The 21,139-nt window shown below is 60.6% G+C and overlaps 1 protein-coding gene across 6 annotated transcripts in view; it reads right to left on the bottom strand.

Annotated features, from left to right (window-relative positions):
- Positions 1–492: 492 nt before the first annotated feature.
- Positions 493–21,139, bottom strand: part of SH3BP4 (SH3 domain binding protein 4) — a 66,329-nt gene continuing 45,682 nt past the window's right edge. For all 6 annotated transcript variants that reach the window (XM_037161393.2, XM_037161392.2, XM_037161390.2 and 3 more), the window contains 4 exons: positions 13,227–13,480; positions 6,440–8,799; positions 2,994–3,182; positions 493–2,351 (listed from right to left, as the gene is read on the bottom strand). In XM_037161393.2, coding sequence (XP_037017288.2) covers positions 2,127–2,351; positions 2,994–3,182; positions 6,440–8,799; positions 13,227–13,344 — 2,892 coding nt within the window. In that variant the 5' untranslated portion in view covers positions 13,345–13,480 and the 3' untranslated portion in view covers positions 493–2,126. The remainder of the gene's footprint in view (positions 2,352–2,993; positions 3,183–6,439; positions 8,800–13,226; positions 13,481–21,139) is intronic.

Below are 21,139 nucleotides of genomic sequence, written 5' to 3'. Positions count from 1 at the left end.
ACTTCCCAAGGAAGCTTTCCTGAACCCCACTTCCCCACTGCTTCCAGGCAGGGAGGGCCCCCATCAAAGGCGCCCCCACCCAGCTTCCTCCCTGACAGCACGTGTTCCTGGGGCACAGAATGGGCCACGGCAGCCACGGGTGCTGTGGCAGCTAGCCCCTAAAAGACAGCGCCGGAAACTCAGAAAGCGCTCATCCCCAAACTGCGTGGTGGGACTGGGGTGGGGGCACAGAACGGGAGCCGCCCACGTGACCCTTCGGGGCTCTGGGCACCACTGACTCCCAGTGGCCAGTGATGGCAGAGACCCTGGTGTTCCAGGAGCAATTAGATTAGTGCCAACAAAACGGACACCTGGCAACCCACTGGTCACACTGACTGTCGTCGCGGGGGGGGGCACATTGTTCCACGCACAGATGCTAAGACGAGGTTTCACTGTTTTATTCAAAGTTTGGTGGGTACGAGGAAAGAAACACACACGCGCACACTGAACAGGTCAAAATATCCAAATAAAGTTTACTGCAACTTTTGTAGAATTTAGTTTGTGCTACAAGACATGTTGCATAGGAAACTATGTGAGCCCCTGAGGAAAAATATCCATGGTTTAAGGTGCAACTGGTTCTGTGTCTTCTTTGGGGAGAAGGTGAGGGAGGGTCTCTGGGAAGAAGGCAGGCGGATCGTTGGAAAGCTGGATTTAAGGTCATCTCTTGGGATGACTGGGGAATTGTGTGTCTTGTTTCTTGCAGCATAAAATACATAGTGGTTTTTTTTGTATCATTTTTCCTAGCCAGTTGATCTTCAGGATCCAAATCAATAGATGCTTAAGGGTGCTTCAGTCCAATAAGGGATTCTTCATCGATTACACCCAGTAGTTCACGTGATTCAACGCCGCCGACTCAGAGAGTGAGGTTCCGGATCCGGGTGTGTCCAGGCACATCCCCGGGGGCCGACTGTGGGTTCACTGGGTAGTGGCGGAGTTTCTCCCATCTCCCTCTGAGACACCGTGACTACGACGGCAGCGTGAAGCTCGGCACACCCACCGGATCTGCAGCCGTAAGGGTTGTCGGTGTGACCTGCCACCAGGTCCCTGATTTGACGTGGGAAGTATTCCCACTGTCAATCCCGCTCAGGTCTTTATGTTGTCAATGAAAAGGCTTCCCCAAACTATCCGTTTCCAAGGAGACGTGGGAATGCCAGGAAGGGACAGGGGTTACATCCGGATGAAATGAAGCAGAGAGTTTGGCAAACGGCAGCAGGCACCTTGCACAGGGCGTCCTGGGCGACCAAGGTTCCTTCAGGACCCCGGGGGGAAGGGGCAGTTCTGTGGGGTCCACCTCACTTGCGTCTGGGACCACACGCTGGGATGAGCAGGGGTCCTGGGAACGCCCTTGCCCTGCTGCTCCCTCAGCTCAAGGGCGCCCATCCCTCACGTCGGACCTAACTCTGCCCACAAAATTGCCCACGGGCGCTGTGGCCCCTCATTCACTGCACCACGAGGCAAAGGCATGTAAGATAAAAAATAAAAGAGGGCCCAGAACGTTCTCAGAAAGGATGGGCTTGAGCTACACTCACGGACTGACAAACCGCGGTTCCTAGTTGATTTACTGTTTTCGTACAAGTACGGAGTGAAAAAAGCCCAACACGCGAACACAAGCGACTTCCCGTGCCAGACGTTGGAACTGGAGTCCGTCTGGGAATAGGAAATGCCCCCGATGACTTTTAAATACCTATGTACACCTGTAACATAATTTAAGAAGGTTTCCAGAGAACGTAAAAACCTCAACAGCATCTGCCCCGTTCCGTGTTTTTTTTTACCTTTGTGGTCCATTAAAAATTTAATACCACCTTTCGCATACATCCCCTCCTCCCCAAACTTTAAAAAAGAAATTTTAAATTTAACTGTATGCTTGACAAATAGAAAGCTATTTGATTGGCAACCACCTGCCCTCGGAGTTCCCTTCAGGCCTCCTCCTCGGTGGAGGCGGCGGGTGGAGTGTCCGTGTGCTTGGTCCTGGGGTGTGGGGCCAGCCCGGAGCCACCCTCCTCTGGTGGGGAAGGCGGTCGCCCCGCTCCCAGCAACGTGACTGCACAGGCCCCCTCGGCAGCGGCAGGCTGGTGGGGGGACCCCGCTCAGATCACGAAGTCGTCCTGGTCGGCCGGACTGAAGGCGGCCGCGCGCAGCACGTCCAGGGAGTTCACCAGGATGAGTGTCCCCGTGAGGTGCTTCCAGCGCTTGGTGACGGGGTTCCTCATCCGGTCCAGGCCCGTGTGCAGCTCCTGGATGACGTCGCGGTAGCTGTCCCCGATCTGGTGGCTCCAGGTGAGTAAGAAGTCATATGCAGGCTTCCACATGGCCTGCGGGGGGCGCCGTCCAAACAAAAGGAGGGAGAAGAGACAAAGGTGAGGAAGACATTCGACCCTGCCCCCTGTCCCTGCCCCTGTCGCAGCTCCCATGTGTCTGTGTCCTGGGCCACGGCACACTTCAGAGGGAACGGTGCCTTTTGTGCAGGAGTGGGGACACAGCACTTCCTAGTGGGGCTGTTGATTTAGAAATTCGACCTGTTAACAAATGACACCCTTACGCTTGGAACTTCCAGCTTCCTTGGCCTCCAGAAGCGTAACACGGCCCCTGCACACAAGTGAGAAACAGTGGCTGAGCGGGGACCCAGCCAGCTCTGGCCCAGGCACCACAACCTGCCAGGTCTCCTCAGTGCAGCGGGGACCTGGGGAGAGACCGGGATGGATTGGACTGCAAGGCGCCCCGGAGCCTGTGCTGTCCCTCTGGTGGAAGGCCGTTTAAGGAGGGGGCTAACAAGTGACTGGCAGTTCCCACTCAACACCCGGAGGGGGACCAGACCCGCCCCACTCAGGGAGGACCTACTGTGTGCTAGGCACGAGCTTGCATGCTCTCACTCATTTTGTCCTCAGAAAAGTGCTATGAAGCAGACAAGGGGACGCCTGTACCTCACAGGTCGAGGGGCACGCTGCCCGGCTCACCTCACTGTCCACGACCCCGTTCCGGTCCCGGTGGGGGGACTCGTACGCGTCCATCTGCTGCTTGGACACCTTGGCGAGCTTCTCCGCCAGCTCCCTCCAGCGCTGCGCCACCTCGACGGCTGTGGTCAGGAGCACGAAGTCCTGGATGAGCCTGACCACCAGGCCCTGGCAGTCCATCTTCAGCAAGGCCTGGGGAGGAGCAGAGCGTGAGGGGGCAGCTCTGAGGGCCTGTGCCGCCATCGTGTACAGTGGATGGCAGAATCGCTGGCGTGTGGGGCGGACGCCCCCAGCACCTCCGCCCGTGCCTGTGGTTGGAAGTGAGGTCTCTGCAGGTGTGATGGGGCTCAGCGAGGTCACCCTGGATCGGGGTGGGCTCCCCATCCAATGACTGGGGCCTTACAAGGCGAGAAACAGAGGCACAGGGTGCAGAGGGAAGAAGGGCAGAGACGGTGCAGCCATGTCACCGGAGCCCCGGAGCCAGGACGGAGGCGAGGACGGAGCCGGCCCTGAGGACAACTCCGCGAACTCGAGGGAGTACACTGGCACTTTCGTTTTCTGTCCCCACCTGAGCACGTCTTCTCACTGCTTTCAGAGAGAGAAGCATCCATTGGCTGCCTCCCGTACGGGCCTGACGGAGAATTGAACCCACAATCTTTTGGCTTTAGGACGATGCTCCAGCCCACCAGCCGCCCGGCCAGGCCTGCACCGGCAGACTGGAGCCTCCGGTGTGCGGGCGTTGCTGTGGCAGCACCAGCACAGTGACCCCCCAGGGAGGGTGCAGACGACAGCTGCTCCCTCCCACTCCCGCTAGAGCAACTGAGTGGCGGGGCCCTGGGCCGGGGGTGTGTTCCGTGGGCAGCAGAGGGGTGGGGCTGTGGACTCGCATTTTCCAGATGCGGCAGGGCCAGTCCTTGTCCAAGCTGAAGGGACTTTCTGGGTTGTGTGTCTTTAGGACAGAGATGACCAACTACGTACGAGGGGACTTGGGAGGCAAAGGCACACCCACCACCCCAGAGGCAGGCGACGGGACGGAGCCCTGCCCAAGTCCCTGCTGGGCTCTGGCAAACAGGAGGCCGCCCTGGGGCTGGAGTCCCTCCTAGAGAGGGTCTGGGCCAGGCAGGCTCCCGATCCAGGGCTCCACGGCCTGATGTGCTCTGTGCGGCCCCCGCATTTCTGGGGCCTCAAGAATCAAAACCAAAGCAGCAGGCCCACTGGCCTGCACCGGCGGGACACACGAGGCTGGACCCACTCCGAACGCAGTGGACACACGGACCTGCTTCCTTCCCTTTCCCCTGCAAGCCTGCTGTCCGAAACCCTCACCCTGTCTGCTCCATTTCAGCAGGATCTCCCAACCGAGGTCGCGTTAGAACAGCAAACCCTGGGCAGGGGGAGGGCGGGGAGGGCGTGGCCTGGCAGGGAGGGCGTGGCCTGGCAGGGAGCGGGCAGCCAGGTCCTCAGGGGCCCCGCAGGAACCCTGGTGCGTGGGGTTTCTGCCTCCCTGGGAATAAAGCACCCGTTCCCGGCAGTGCCTCCGACACGCCCGGATAAGCCCGTGTGTGGTTTCTGGAAGCCTGGCCAACCACTCAGCTCTGCGGCTCGGAGATGACAAGGAGATAGTGAGGGAGTCCAGGGGAGACGTGGCGGAGCTGGTTTCACTTCAGCACCGGTCCAACCGCCCCCGGGCACCTCCCTGCCAAGGCCCGAGTCTCACTTCAGCTGCCCTGGGACTCCGGAGCCCGGGGGTGCGGGGCTGCGGCAGGGGCGAGGGTCCCACACGCACGGAGCCTCGTCCTCACACGGAGGAACCTAAGGAGGCCTGCCAGAAAAGCTATCCTGGGCTCCCCCAGTGGAAAAAAAAGGAGCGATCACTTAAGTCTTCTAAAAAGAAATGAGGAAAAGCCACCTCCCCGGATTTTCCGCAGCGGGGAAGGGGCTGCCAGGGCCGGCTCACTGCCCACCTCTGCCCACTCCCGGGGAGCCGTTTTGTGCTGGTGCGGAGGCAGAATCAGTCCCGTTCCCGCTCGCCTGGAATTCCATCACCGGCGGAGAATTCCAGCCCGGGGCTGGCAAGAGGGAGGCCCAGCCCCTCGCAGTGTGAGGTCCGCCCAGGGAAACCGGCAATGAGGGCGGGACCTGACTTTACAGGTGGGCTGGTGCGCTGTCGAAAGCCTGAAGGGACAGGAAGCATCGCTGAGGGGACTACACCCGGGGCTCGGGAGCCCCACTCGCCCCCATCAGCCCCAGCCAGGACAAGCCCCTGTGCTCGCCACTAAACCTGCCCACACCCTGGTGACCCCCTGGTGGCCAAGGTCACCCCTCCACCTGCCGTGCCCAGTTCCTGGCTCCCTCATCCGGGCGAGGCCAGCTTCCTGCTGTGCCCCACCTGTCTAGTGCCCATACCTTTGTGGGCCACTGTCAGGGCCTTGCTTCAGGCCCCACCCCCGGCAGCAGAAGCCACACCACGGCAGACCCTGTCCCTTCCGTCCCTGACTCGAGGGGACGGTGGAGACGGATGTGATGTGAATGAGCCTTGGGTGCACACCTGTGCCCACACAGGCCGCTTGGACACACATGTTTTGAGAGGGGCAGACGCAGCAGGGAGGAGAGGGTACAAGTGGCAGGAATGCCAGGGGTGCTGAGTCACTTCTCACCCAAGTGAGGAGGCGAGAGGGGCTGTCTGGAGTCAGCGGAATGAGGAAGAGCAGGTGACCAAGCTTCCCCCGGGAACCATCCCGGGGACGGGAGCTGAGCCGGCCTCTGCTGCGGAGCAAAGGCCCAGGGAAGGCCACCCCAGGGCTCATCCGGCAACTCAGAGGGGCTGCCGGTGGGCTTGGCGCCGGGGCGGAGCCTGGGCCTGCCAGAGCCGTGAGCGGTCCGGTAAAGGCTTCCCGGCGGGCCGGGTGTGTCCTGCAGTGAGTGTGCCACCAACTTCCCCCTTTTTTCCAGTTCCCGGCTGTGCCGGCAGAACAGGGTGTCCTCGCCCTGACTTGACCGCACAAGGAAAGGAGGAAGAGGAGGCAACACAGGGGCCCGGTGGAACCTTCCAGTGAGACATGGAGAGAAAACCCGGTAAAACGGAGCCTGCCTGGGGCCCGTGGTTCCTCACGTTTGGGAGTCACAGAGGCGGCTGGGAGACAGAGGACATACCGATCTTCCCCCGAGAGGTCGGAAGGGAGGCGGTTGGAGCACGGGCCCCCCGGGGGCCCCCAAATTCAGCGGGAAAAGGGCCCTGAATGATCTTCACTGCAGTGGCTCCCGAGCCGTTTGGGGCTCCGCCAGGTCCCAAGTGAACGCCTCTTTCCACGATTAAAGCCCTGTCCCCGCCCTTTGGGGAGCGGGCAGGAGGCCCGACACCACTGTGACACCACTGTGACACCACTGTGACGGAGTCAGGAGACGGCTGGCGTCACGCTGCCCTCGCCCAGCGCCAGCCCCGTCAGACTTACCATCATGAGCTCCTTCTGGAAGGATTTCCGGTCTTTGTTCTCGGCGTTGTTACAGTCCTCCTTCAGCTTCTCCAGGACGGACGCCACCCGCTCAGGCTCGCTGTCCAGCTCCGCACGACAGAAGAAGGTGAGCGGCAGGTTCTCGTAGCCCAAGGCGTCGGCGAAGGCCCGCCAGCTGCTGATGTTCTCCATGAGCAGGGTCCTGACGGAGGCGTAGATGTAGGTGAGGAACTTGCAAGGCCGCAGGATCTGCTCCAGCAGCAGCGAGGTGCTCAGCTCGGGCCCGGCGAGGAGGCTGGGCCGGGCCCTGCCCACCACCAGCACGTTCTTGGCGTGCACGAGGCCGACCTTGCCCTGGTGGTAGCCGATGTACCACTCCTTGGTCCACAGCTGCCCCTTCAGCCGGATCTTCTCCTCGCTGAGCAGGGCGATGGCGTCCCCCTTCTTGTACTCCAGCAGGTAGTGGTTCTTGCTCTGCCGGACCACGGTCTTGAGCAGCTTGCCGAACTTGAGGCTGGACACGGGGCGGTCCTGGAAAGTGGGGTACTTGGTGGTGGCGGCAAACGGGGACAAAATGATTTTGCCGACCTCGTTCTTCTTGAGAAACCGTCTTTGCCCGGACGGCTTGATGGCACTTTTGGGGGGCGGCTGGGGAGTCTGGACGCAGAACTGGGTCAGGATGGCCTGCTGGTCGTCCTTCACCTGCACCCTCAAGGTGAAGTCCGAGAGCTCGCCGGGGCTCTGGCAGGTGATGGGGAAGATGAGGCGGCTCACCTTGCCCAGCTTCATCTGGAAGCCCCTCACGACCTTGGCCTGCTCGCTGGCTTTGACCTCGTAGTGTGTCATGTTGGAGAACAGGCAGACCTGGAGGTCCTGGGGCCGGGACAGGACGAACTGGTGTCTGCCCCAGAGCTGCAGGGCCACTGGGGCGGGGCTGGGGGCCTGGCGGGTGACCTCGTTGACCAGGAGGGTCTTGGGGGCACAGTCGTGCCCGAAAATGGTCACCACCGTCTTGAAGGACGGGTGAACGTGTTTGGGGCCGTAGAGCCCCACTGTGACTTTCTTGTTGATGAAGTCCCACACGGTGGAAGGGTAGAGAATGTTTGGTCCGTGGGCGACGATGGCCAGGTACATGCAGGGCTCCAGGTTGTCCAGGTGCACCTGGACCGTGTCCCCGTAGCTGTAGGTGAGGGGGATGGGGACATAGGGCCCCTCCTTCAGGTCGCTTCTCAGGCACTGGAGGCCCACTGTGCTTTTGCTGAAGATGTCATTTTTCACCTCGGCGGACGCCGTCATCTCCAGGACCAGGACGGTTCTCACCTCCAAGGTGCTCAGCTTCACCTCCAGCACCGGGCTGATGCTGCAGCACCTGTCGCTGTTGAGTTCCAAGGGGGGGTCCAGCAGCGCTTTCATGGAGATCTGCTGGGTTTCCCCCGGGGCCACGTGGCCTTCGGGCACATGGATGCTGATGCCGGTGTCGGGGAGCTGCACGGAGCCCCCAGAACTATCCAGCTTGCACACAATATTCGTCTCTACCGCCTGGGTCTGGCCCCACCCGGGGCTTTGGCCCAGCAGGTCCAAGTCGTGGCAAGACCGAGCCAGCTTCCGGTGGCTCAGCCAGGCCACGCGGAAGTCCTCCCGGCTCTGGAACTGCTCGGGGACCGGGGACTTCAGGCCCGAGAAAAACCCCGATGAGGCGGGCACGTCGGACTTGGCTTGGAGGACAGAGAGCTCCGACAGGCTGTAGGAGCGTTTGCTTCTGAAGAACGGGTTGTCCCGCCTGACGGGCCCCTCGGCAGGGAGCTGATCGGTGGCCGGCAGCTCCTCGAAGCCGTGGCCGGCGCCGTTTGTGGTGGCCGAGCTGCCGTTGGTGAAGGCAGACGGGCCTGCGTCGAAGAGCAGCAAGTCCACGGTGCTCTTGGGAGCCGGCTCCTCCACGCCGGGTCCCACCGGCACATGCCCGTTCAGAAACGGGTTGGTCTGGACCCCGTTCCAGAAAGGGTTGTTGCTGTAGGTTCTGCCTGACCCCTTCTGGTCATCCGTCCACCCCCCGAGCACGTCGAACTCCTTGGCCACCTCATCGGGGCTGTCGGGGAGCAGGTCGATCATCCCGCTGTCGCTCAGGGTGGAGTTCCGGCAGTTCAGGGGCCGCACGTGGGAGGAGGGGATGTAGCCCATCTCCGTGGTGTTGTGGGCGTACCACCACTCCCCGCCGCACGTGTCCAGCACGTAGAGGTGGTCGCCCTTGGAGAACTTCAGGGTGGTGAAGTTGCTGGGGCGGTAGTCCTTGATTGCGATCACTTCCTTCGCGTTTCCGAAGGGCGTGGGATTGTCTCCCAGCAAGGCACTGGGGGAAGGCACTGCAAGAGACACAGGACAGAAGGTGAGGGTGAGGCCAGGGGGCCCCCAGGCGCTGCCCGAACTAGGGAGATGGGGCCCGAGAAACACCCACTGCCAGGCGCAGACAGCGAGCGGGGGCGTGTAACTCACAGCAACAGACCAGAGTGGAACGTGGCGTGTGATCAACACACAGACGAGAGCATGGCTGTTTTCACCACGCCTGGTCACGTCCAGGGTCGACACACACCGCCACCCACAGAAGTGCAAATCAGCACCCAGAAGAGCCACCTGTCCCGGTGTGTCAAGCATCTCGCTTGGATCGAACTGTTCCTGATCCCGCTGAGTGACCAGAAATGTGACGAGGTAGTGAAGGGCAGGCTGCCCCACAATGCACCACTGGGCGCGTGGGTTCGGTCGGTGGGAAGACCACCGAGGCCCCATTGACTCGGGAAGAGCCTTTTCATATCTTCCTCACTTGCTCACAAGAATTCAGACAGAGGGCTTGTTCCGGGATGAGAGCTACCGCCAGAGACAACTGCACCAAGTATGGGGACCCCCAAGGGGCCTGGAGACACGGATTCCTGTCCCATCGTCTCTGCACAGTGGGGAAAACACTTGTTTATCCGTTGTGCTGGTCCCGCCTCCTTGTGAATTGTCTCCCTCCCCCTGAAGCCCCATTCCCCCACTCCCCTCTTACCTCACCAGGGCACATAAGCCTTTGTTTGCCCGACTGCCTGGCCTCCGTCTCTGGGGCCCCCATGCTCACTCATGCAATTAAATTTCCCGTTCGTTAATGACTGATGTCTACCTAATTGTGAGTCCAGCCAGAGAACCTAGAGCAGGGGGAAAGCAGCCCTCTGCCAAGTAGGAAGAGACCCCGAGTGGGGTGTCCTTAGAAGCCGCAGAGATGTTCTGCACTCAGTGACCCCACGGCCAGTGGCCGGGCCGTGGGAAAGCCTCCGAAGCGCCCCTTGTGGGCAGGAGCGGAAGGCGCACCCTCGGCACCCGGCCCGTTTCTCCCCCTTCCAAGTTGAGCCCGTCCTCAAACTAACTCTTCGTGTGACAGATTCTTTCTTTCAACCTCCTTGAGCCGACCGTTCAGAATGACAGCGGGACACGGTCTCTCCCACACACTGTAAGAAGGAGTCCAAGGTTTGCGTCTGGCCGGGTTCACACCATTTCTGAACAACGGTTTAAGCGGCCTGAAAAATCCTGACACTGGAAGTGGGGACTCAGCTAATTCATGGCTCCAGGCGTTCGACTGTCCACAGTGGACAGCGATGGGCAGAGCAAACAAAACCACCTGAACAAGGGGCTTTGAAAAATAGCAGGTAATCCCACACCTGCGTGCTTTCTCCGCCTCCTCCACTGGGCGCGAGGTTCCTTCCGATGGAAACAAGCCTCCCCCACCCACGCAGGTACCGTTCACTCATATTCCGACTCCCTGAAACCAACAAGGGAGAGAAAGGAAACCTTTTTGTCACGCTGCCTTCAAAAACAAGCAAAGGACCTCTGCACTTCGTGTGACTAAGCCAGCAGGCATTCTCTTCCACCCAGCCGGGCCTGCGAAGAGCCCGTCCCCCCGTCCTCTCCCCTCTCCTCTGCAGGGAAACGAGGAGCCTCTAAATGGCCTATCCTGGGCAGAGTCTAGAGCAGGAAGTGTCGGTGCATCTGCAGGAACTAGGCGACCAGGTAGGTGTGTTTGCCAGGAAGCACAGCTGGCCTCCGAGACAGCCCCTCCGCCCGGGGCCTGGGGGCTTCTGGCGCTCGGACCGCTCGGCCTGGGCTTTGCGTCCAGGCCTTCGGAAGCTCTCTGAGCTCCAGACCCTGAGATTCTTCATGATGGAGACAAGTGTGTTTCTCCAACGGGCCCTGGTGGGGATGGAAGGAAATCGTGCCCACAAAGGACTTAGAGGACCGAGGCTCGGCCCCAGGAACAGGCTCACCGAACGTTTCGTTACAGCCGACGTGGGCATTCCCTCCTAGCTGTACTTTTCTCCACGGCCCTGATCACCAACCAACGTAGCAGACACTTATAGGGGAGGGGTCCAGAGCCCCGTCCGGGTACAAGCCCCAACACAGAGCAGGTGCTCAACCAATAAACATGCGTGCAATTACAGATCATCTTTTTCCTGTCTGCTTAAAACAGAGGCCTCATCTAGGCCACTGGGTCAAGGTCAGGACCGAAGGCAGAGTCAGAACTCTGTCTGGGAGTGCCCTCTGCTATGAAATCAATCACACTATCTCCGAAGGGAGGAGACTGAAGGGGGTGGGGGAGGGAGAAGATCACAGCCTGGGCCCAGAGGTAATACAAGACCTTCCCTCGCACTTTGTCGTCCGGCCACGGGCTCCTGCAATATAAACCATTTTTGTTTTCTTGACACATCTAATGAAAATGTCACGTGAAAATTAAAACCAAATGAAAATTAAAGAAGGCCTGCAAACTATTAAAATCTTGTTAGAATCCCTCAAAGGTTACATCCCTGTAATGTCCTCCAGAATAATTCCCTCAGTCATATTTTTTAAATTAAAAACCAAAGCTATTAGGTTGGCTTCGTACATAGCCTAAAAAAATGCATCAGTGCAAATTACCCCCTCAGTCTCTCCAGACTGAAGAATGAAAATGGCTTTACTTAAAATTCCAAGCACTCTCCTCGGAAAGTTATGGTAATAGATTCCACCCAAGGGGCAGGCTCCCTCCCAGGGTGCCTCCTGGGAGTGGACAGTGGCGTGAGCCCCCTTTTGGAAGGGGCCTTCCATCCGTCACCTGCCGGAGCGTCCGGGGCACCAGGCTGGGGCCCCGCCCCATCGAATGCAGGGACGCCCCCACCGAATTCCAGCTCAGTGAATTCCGGGAAGTGCCACCCAGATCCTCAGCTACCTTGGTTTTAATACCAAAAAGCCCCCTGGGCGTCCGGAGGCTCAGAGCACCTGTACCGCATTTCCCACCCGCCTGCCTCAGGTCTTCGGCCGGCAAGGCGTCCCTTTGTCCGTCCTTCCGTCAGGTTTTGGCTGGAATCCCCTCCCACCTGGAGCCTGTTCACCACGTGCATGTGTGTGAAGCTGCTGGGCTGGGGCACAGCCTGGGGTGCCACGGAGAGCTGAGTCTGGGGGTCTCTGTCCCCCACTGCCCGACACACACACACACACACACACACACACACACACACACACACACACACACACACACTCCCCAGCCCCTACTCACATCCCAGCTGCCTCATGTGTCGTCCTCCCCTCAACGCTGCTGTCCTTTTACGAATAATAGCTCCTCCCAGATTCTCGTTATTGGTTAAAAGTCAGCTCTCTGCCCCCTGACCCGAGATGAGCTGGACTCAAGTGAGAAAAGAACGCCCACTCCCAGCCCATGAAAAACGAATGTTCGATGAGTCACAGCACCGGTCGGTAACGCCGCCGCTCTCGTGAACGATCCCCGCGATCCCTCAGCCAGTCTCTGTTCAGAGAACACTTAAAGCCAAGCCCAGGGCCTCGGCAGGGAGCACAGAGAGGAAGCAGCAGCAGCAGCAGCAGCGGAGAACAGGGCGGAAGACAGAAAACAGTGGAAGGAGAAGTGTGTCCGCGTGGTTCTCAGCACATGCCAGGGAGGAACAGGACTTTGTCCGGGAGGGCAGTGGGGTGGGGAAGATTTATGTGGCTGAGTCTGCACCGTGGGCCCCAGACACAAGGGCAAAGACAGCTCCCTGCAGGCCGAGTGATCTCCACAGAATGCGGCAGTCCCTGTAGGCAAGGAGGCGCACGGCACCCGGACCGTGGCCCAGTGGGGTTGGGCCGGCTTCCAGAGAGAAGGCCACCTGCCTAGTATCGCCCTTGGTGTCCAAAAGACAGGTGTTCTCATCAGCCCGGTTTCTCAGTGGATGTTAGAGAGACCCACAGGGGCAGGGCGCTTGGACCCCGGGCCACCTCTAAACCAGGGGTCAGCAAACTACGGCCCCTGGACCACATCCACCGGCTGTTTTTATCAATAAAGTTTTATCCAAACACAGCCATTTCCACTTGTTTGCCCTCTTCTATGGCTGCTGTCAGCTACGACGGCAGAGTTGAACAGCTGTGACCGACGTCATGTGTCCTGCAAGGCTTCACACGTTTCCCGAATGCCATCGTGGGAGGGGACGGCTCCCCCTGCACCCACTTCCCTTCTCTAGAGTCTGCAGTAACCCAGCCCCTCCCCCAAGTGCTCCGTGATACCAACTTTCCTGCCCTGCCGTCGCTAAAACGCACGAAAAGAGAACAGAGATATTCTGTATGAATTCTTACTACTAACGGGGGAACTCAAACCAACCTCCCCACATGCCAAAGAGGACACGTGGGCACTGCCCCTGGGCCGCACAGAGAACACGGTGACGTTCAGAGGGCGACCACGTGCTGACCAGAACGTGACCGGGCAGCCTTTGAGCCCTCGGACCCAGGCCTGTCCCCAGGAGCTCACCTTTGACATCGTTAAAGCTCGCTTCCGAAAACCCTTCGCTCAGGTCGATCAACGTGCCCTCGGACTTGCACCGAGGGAGGCCGCTGGCGTTTGCGGCGCGGATCCGCTGAGCTGCCATCCCGAAGCTCTCCTCCGGGCGACCCGCTAGGGCGCCATCGCTGTCTGATGGTTACGCCAGCAGTGGCCGGGGCCTCTGTCTCAGGAGGCCATGCTGCCCGGATGGACGGGGTGCCAACCGTACGCGGCGCTTCTCCCTGAAAGCAGAGGAGGAAGAGCAATGTCTCTGAGCACGTGAAATGTGGGCGAGGTGCCAACTTTGTGGGAGGGGCCCCTCTTCCTTCCAGAGGCCGTTCCAACAAAGGCAGCCCCGGGGTGGGGAGCAGGCCCCGCCCCACACAGCCCGGTAGTGTGGCCTCACACCCAGCTCGCCCTTCCCTCCAGTCGGAGAGGAGGACAGCCCAGGGTCTGCGCAGCCCTGGCCCCCCCGGGGCCGTGCTCGCTCCCTGCCCGCACTCTCGTTAAATCCTCCCCAGACCCCAAGCACACAAACACTCATAGATAAAAGGCACACGGGGCCATCTGCACACATGAGGTGCTTTTGTGAACCCCCCCCTTTACTGTGCCATGGTGCCGTCGCTAAGCGAGCAGGGGATGTTTCTGTGGGAAGGGACACAAGACTCCCTCCCGAGGCCTCAGCTTGTCTCTGGGAGGGGACGCACGGGCGTTTGGGGTTCTGGAGATGAAGGTGATGTTCCCGGACAGGCACAGGTGGATGCCCCACGGCTGGCCCGGTGGGCCCCGCCCAGCACAGCTGGCCCGCAGCGCGCACAGCAGAGGGCGACTGTGCGCAGGTGGGTTTCATCCCAGTGGAGCTGGGTTCTTGCAACCCAGCCGGAGGACCCCTGTTCCTCCACCCAAAGACACCTAAAAACGAATGCAGCTCTGACCCCTGTGTCACCGTCACCAGTCGGGGGACCTGGAGGCCTGTCCACCACCTCCTCCCCCAGTGCGGGCTGAGGGCCCAGGGGGCAGCAGGCAGCCGCAGGTGGGCACCCACGCGGTGGACAACCTTGTGTGAACAATTTGCTCCTCTAAGCCTCAGTTTTCCCATCTGTAACAGGGGTGATGAGTGCCCTGTCCCAACTGGGTTTGTGTGAAGAACTCATAACCCACGAGGTATGCTGGAACACGGGGCGGGCTCGTGGCTGTGGCCCCTGAAGTGGGGGTGTCCACAGCCCTGTTCCCGGTGCAGGGTTTAGCTGCTGCCCTGGAGGCCCGGGGAAGGCTCCTGATGACGGAGAAAGAGCTCGCTGCCTGCGGAGGAGAAAAACCGAAGCAGCGATGGCCTCATCTTCGAAAGTTACCGAGGCAGCCGAGGGTGTGGAACGTGGGTGGGTGGCAAGGAGAGGAGAGGTGTTGGGAAGAGCCCCATGGTCCTCAGCAGGTGACGTGGGCGGAGTCTGGGTGGGGCAGGGCCATCTGGGGCTGGGAGGGTGCTGGCCAGCAGCTGGCCCGGGCACCGACGGGACACTGAGATGGGACACTGAGCCGGCTCTCCAGGGAGCACCTGGAGGGGCCGGGCACCGGCAAGATGAAGAGCAGGAAACGCGTCAGAGCGGTGAGAGCCTTGGCCTCCACCTCCCCTGGGTGCCGGCAGAACGAACCACAGGCCCTGGAATTTTGGGAGGCTGAGCGCCGTTTCTGTTTACTGTCGATGGGGAACATGGTTATGGCCCACAGCCAGTGGGGAGGCAGGAAGGGTCAGCGGTTATGGCAGATCCGCCGCCCTTGTGAAAACAAAAGGCGCCCTCACCGAGGCTGCCAGATAAGCCACCACTAACTGCACGGCCTTGCCACTTACCCACCGGAGCGGGGCCAGGGCAGCGAGTCCGATCCGGAGACCGGGAAAGGCACCCCTGCACTGGGCTGAGTGACCACGAAGCCATTCACCCCATCTTCCCAGAGGGGGCTGTTTTGTCCCCTGTGCTCAACGCCCTGTGGGAGGTCTGGAATGGCGAATCTGTCTCCGGTGGCCATGGGGCAATGGGCCTTAAACAAAGTGCCAGCACCCACCTGCCCCTTCGCAATGAGTGCAGGGCACCTGGCCCCGCTGGCCCAAGCCTGGCAGGCCCCTTCCACCTGGCACCTCCTAGAGCAGGTGCTGTCAGGTGAGCATGGGTGGGGGAGCCCCGTACCTCCACCAACGCCACAGCCAGGTGTGGAGGGTACCTGGAGTCCCCTGCCCTGTCCTCCCAGGGTCTTTGCAAACACACAGGGGTCAGCAGGCCTTTGTGCGAAGCTCTCCCCCGCCCTCAGGCCCCCCCCAGGCCCCGTGCTGCTCCCAGACCGGCCCACAGGCAACCTTTGAGGTTTGTGGCCGAGCTCCACCCACAGCGAGTCCAGGGTCACGCTCAGGCTCCGCCTCTCCCGAGGGTCCCACTCCAGCTTCTGCTGCCAGAACACACACCCCTCCCCCGTGTCCCCGGAAAACCTTCCTCCACCTCCTTCTGCTCCGCACGGCCCCGCACGACCTGCACACCCGAGTGACCCGCCTGCTGGCCTCACACCTGCAGGCAGCCAGCACCCCGAGCCTCCAAGTCAAGCCTGGTGAGCTCATGCGCCTCACCCTCCGAATCAGCCCTCGCTTTATTATGGAAGTAACGTAGGGGAAGTGACTGGATACCGTATTTTACAAACTACCACACTATTGCCACAAACACGTTTATCTGTACTGATAGGTATATAACTACAGCAGTATACTACCTATATATTGTTTTCCCGTTATTTACGTTTTCCTATTTCATTTATTACCTTGTTTTTATCACTCCCCTATTTCTGCACACGGTTGACTTGTCTGCAGTAAAACATTAAAAGGATTAAGTGCTGTAAGGACACGCTTGCCACCTGCATTTCTAGATGCGTGTCGGGAGTGTGAGGGTGTGTCTCCCCTTTAATGGAAAGCCTGTACAGAGCCTTAAACCCAGACGCCCGGGCGCTCTGACCCCTCCCAGCACACGTGGGCATGGCTGGGTTCCTGCCCAGTTGGCGAGTGACCCCTGAACCCAGAACCCAGAACTCAGACTGCCGAAGGCTCCCCTTCACGACCGATGGGAGTTGAACCTCCTGGATCCAAACTGGACTCTGGGGTTTGCCCCACCTCCTCCCCCTATACCCTGCCTTTGCCCCTTAAGTCAATGCTGATTGGCTCATTCCACTGCCAAAATGCCTGAGATTCCCCCTCCCCGTGGGGCCTGCCCCCCCCCAGCCCAGGCACCTCCACGCCACTGCCTCCCCCCACCCCCCACCATAGGCCACCCTGCAGGGACAGGATGTTCCGACAAGTCAGGACCCTACTCCAGACCCTCCAAAGCCTTCTGACTTCTCAGTGTGCTCACAGCGCCCTCAACAGCCGGATCCCCGGGGCCAGGCCAGCGCCGCGCCCTTCCCTCGGGCCTCTCCCTGATGCCCCAGGGCCCTTGCATGTACTGTCCCACAGCCTGGAGGCCACCACTGAGTCCCCGGACGGATCCCTCGGGCATCCACGCCTCTGCACTAATGTCACCACATTAGCAGGGGATAGGCGCCCACAGCAGTGGCACCCCTCCCCCGCCTCCATCACGCATCGGCTGTTTCTCCCGAGTTCTCCGGGAGACTGAGCTGTGCCAGGCCGCAGCACCCAGCCTGCCCCGGCACCCTGTGCTGTGACGGAGCCCTGCAGAGCAGGCTCTCAAACGCAAAGGAATGAACGAACTCTGCTCACTTATTTGTACTACGACCGAGCCCTCCCAGGTATACGGTCCGTCCTGATTTCCTGCAGCCATCCATCCAGAGCGTGTGCGTGCGCCCGTGCACATGGACACGGAAGAAAGAACCGTGTGACGGCCCAATGAGCTGTAGCTCTGCTTAGAAATAATTCTGGGTCTGGCGGAGTCAGGGTCGCCACCTGTGTGGAGAAGTGTAGGAGAAAAGTCCTGTGGCTGTTGAGGAATAAACTGACTGCGTGCTTGATTTTCAGCCTTCTTGTCTTTCCTTTCGGGTCACACACGAGACTCTGAGCATCCTGGGCGGCTCGACACTGGAAAGCTCTTCGCACCCTCTGTTGTGGAGAGATCTGCATGGCGTGTGCCGGAGGGCATGTCTCTGGCATGGTTTCTACATCTTCCCTGCTCAGGGCACAGAGCCGCCCCGAGAAGTGACGTGTGCCCTTTGCAGGCGACACGCCCGACACCTGAGTTGGCAGAGGAGGAGAGAGCTGGTGTGCGGGGAAGGGCGAGCCCCTTCCGTCAGGGAGCAGGGTGCAGGCAACTAAGGTCACCGGGCGGTTCCCAGGGAGATGCCCGAGGAGCTGACCCCTCCAGGCCCTGGGCTCACGGTGCACCTGCGGAGGCCGAGGTGCCAGGCACTGGGCTGGCTGTGAGACAGGTCCATGTCCACTGCCTGGCTCCAGAGACCCTGCTGGCTGTTGAGGAAATTAGCTCTGGGCTTTTGTAAGATTCTGGGCAATCTTACTGTAGAGAAAATCTGTTTTGTTGAGCCGTTTAGGATCCAGCAAGATCTCCTCAAACTTCATAGGTATTATGCAGTTATTTTTCACCTTTCATCACAAAAAGGTCAAATCACACAGAAAGGAAAAGTCAACCCGAAGTTCCAGACAGAGGGAGGGGGGTTCTTATGGCACTAGACACCAATCTGGGCAGCCCCTCCCCCACAAGGTCAAGTACACCGCCAGGCTCTCAGATGCCTACAGGCATTTTCCAGAACGCTCCTGCTGAGACTACCTTCCCAAAAGCAGGCGGATCTGGAGACCCAGCTCCGGAAACACACAGGTCAGCCTTCAAGTGATACCCCAGCCACCCTGGTCAAGTGTGACAAGGTGACAGGAAGGTCTGCAGTTAGTGAATGGGCAACAGGCACAGTTTCAGGGCGAACCGCTTCATGGCCCAGGATGGGGGGACCGGGGTTGGCAGATGAACTTCAGGTGGAAGGACTCACACGGAACTTAGGGGACTCCTGCAACGGAGATGACAGTAACTATCCCGGAGTCATCACCGTCCAGCTAATCAGGCCCAAACATCCAGATGTTTCTGAGTCCAGATGCTGGCCACCTGGACCTAGACCTTGCCGGCACCTTTGCATGTCGTGGAGGCGTTTTCCATGGGGTGGATTCGGTCACACCCCATGCAGCCCAGAGCGGACAGATGCTGGCCACCTGTGTGCCCTGGACGGTGTCCAAGTATGTCTTCCGCCGGCCCCGGGCCCCAATGACGGCCACCTCAGGAGCGCGTTTTTGCTTCCGCCGGGAGAAGGATGTGCCCAGGGCAGCAGGTTGATGGGCTGTGTGTGTAGATTCCCCCCAAGTGTCAAGTGCCCCCCTCCCCGGAAGGCTGATGTGACGTGACCACACGCAGCAGGCCGCATCCAGGAGTTCCACCCACCCTATGCTGCAGCCGAGTTACAGACATGCTGAAACACAGGTGGGTTCACCTGCGTGGCCCGGCCTCTGAGTCTGGACACCTTCCAGGAGAAAATGAACTTCCCTGCCGGCCCCGGGAGGCAGCCACCTGTCCAGGACAGCCTGAGGCGCAGGCCCCCTTGGTCAGAGCAGTGGCCAGCACGGGCCCTCAGGACAGGCCAGAAGCGCAGGTTGTACCAGCCACTCCATCCCCGTCCCTGTCCCCGCAGCCCTGGACTCTCGGAAGCTGCCTCTGCGCCCCGCGTGGACGTCAGATATGGAAGACGTCAGGGGCAGCAAGGCTGACCTGTGTCTGACTCATCAGTAATGAGTTTTCCTCTTCCAGGAGACAAGCGGCTTCGTTGAGAGAGAAAAGAGCCCGCCCACAGCCCCGCCCCAGAAGCTGGAGACTGGCCTCGGAACAGACGCCATCGCTGGGCACACAGAGGGCTATGTACAGATTCCGGTGGCAAGTGTGGGGACCGCACACAGTCCCTCAGCTCTACCTGCCCCTCCTCCGATTCCATCTAGCGTCCCACTCTGCCCCCCAATAGTCTTGTGGGGGCCTGTTTGCCAACGTGTCGCCCCAGGCCCAATAAGAACACAACAGATCACTGGCATCTCCGGCGGGGAGAAGGCCCACCCAGCACCCCAGGGGGTGCTGAGCAACCAGACGCTTCTGCGGCAGCCCCGCCCCGGGCCAAAGCAGATGGAACTGGGCACACAGCCAGCTGGCAGATTCTGTCCCTGCCTTGCTAGGTGACTCTGTCTCCGCATGTGACTCCGGTCTCTGGAGCAGGAGGGCTGATTCATCACATGTCCCCCGGGGTTAGAAAAGAAACTCCGAGCTCCGGCCCATTCTTGGTGATTTGAGTCACCGGGGCCTGTCGGCAGAAACTCCAAGTCTGCTCCTCGATCGCTCCCCAAACCTGTGTCTCAGGGGACCCGACGACGCCTCTCCCCGCTGACCTGTCCTCCAGCGGCTGTGGGGCCTGCCTGGCCTTCAGGGGTCCCACTGAGACCAGGAGGAAGGAGGGCTGGGGGTCTCTGGATGCCAACGCCTCCTCCTCCCCCTCACCCTGCAGGGATACAGCTCCCTCCGCCTCTTGGCCCTTGACCTGACCAGCTGGGGCAATAGCCCAAGTGGAAAAGCCAGTACGTGACTGGTGTCCCCTTTCCAGGCTGCCCCTCCCTTGGCAGGGAAGGGGCAGGCTCCCTAGGAGAGCACATGCAGAGAAACTCAGCCCTCCCTGCCCCCTGGGGGGGGGGTCTTTCCCTCCCAGTCACAGAAGCCTCTCTCCTCTAGAACTTTCCTGAGCCTACCTGGAGGACAAGATGAACGTGCCCCCCCGTGGCCCACAGAGGGGGCTCCAGGTGCACTGGCCTTGGACACCAATGCGTCTGGAGTGCACTTCACTCCAATGCAACAACTGAGTTCTGTCGGTGGGGGCAGCAGAGGCTGTGTGGGGCCCCCCAGCAGGCCGTCTGGGTACAGCCCTGAGGTCCGAGTGCAGAGCCATGCGCCCCGGTCCCCGAGTCTGAGGAGGGTGCCGTCTCCCAGGCAGACGCCCCAGCAGCTCAGCCAACAGCCGCTGAGCATCAATTTCCAGGAACAAGGCTCTGTCCAGACAGTGGACAGCAGGCAGGAGAGAGCACCTGTGTTCAAAGAACGGCGTCTGAGAGGGAGACCCGAACGCTCAGGGGGTGAAGGTTCCGTGGGCCCCAGGCACAACGTCCAGTCCTCATCTGCTCGACCCACGCTGGTGGCTCAAAGCCACCCGCAGGCTGCGAGGTCAGCGGGAGGGGCCCTGGAGCCGAGGCGTGTCCACATGCGTGGCACTCCTCACTCGCTGGTTTAACCGTGGTGGCTGGCAGTTGGCATGGTGACGTGGGAGGTTTTCACCAGCCGGCGCTGAAGTCAGATCCCTGGGTCTGGAGAATCAGGGGTTGTGGGTGGGGGCGGGGGGCATGGGGAGAGTTGCTGGGGCCCCGCTTCCTGCTCCCAGGCCTTCTCCCTGAGGGGACTGCACATCCAGTTGTGGGGTGTTCCCCGTGCCAGGCCCACGCCACGTCACCTTGGATGAAGTCCACAACCTCAGGAGACGCCCCCCGGTCTGCAGAAGACAACCGGGCCTCCTGGCTTGTCTTCCCAGCCCCTCGCGCACCGCCCAGCTGCAGGTCTGCCTCACGCTTCCTCCCGAGTCTCGGCTGCAGGGCACCCCCAGCCACCTCCCGAACTTCTGTCTTCCTCCCCACCCTACCTTCTTAAAAACCCAGCAGGCTTCCCCATTTCTGCTGCACTAAAACCCACCCATTCGAGACGGACCCCGCCAAGTGGTGCCTTTGCACCCGGGACCGCATCCCCTGCCCGGCTCTCCCGGGAGGCCCCGGTCAGCTGTCCTAGACGGTCACTGCTTTAATCCTGAGCATCACCGCTGTGGCTCTGCAGCTGCCACCTCGG

The sequence above is a fragment of the Artibeus jamaicensis genome, unplaced genomic scaffold, assembly GCF_021234435.1.
Source record: "Artibeus jamaicensis isolate MK-2021 breed Jamaican fruit bat unplaced genomic scaffold, CSHL_Jam_final contig_944, whole genome shotgun sequence".
Classification (NCBI taxonomy): Eukaryota; Metazoa; Chordata; class Mammalia; order Chiroptera; family Phyllostomidae; genus Artibeus; species Artibeus jamaicensis.
The sequence above is the reverse complement of the archived record's forward strand: the minus strand, read 5'-3'. Positions and strand labels throughout refer to the sequence as shown.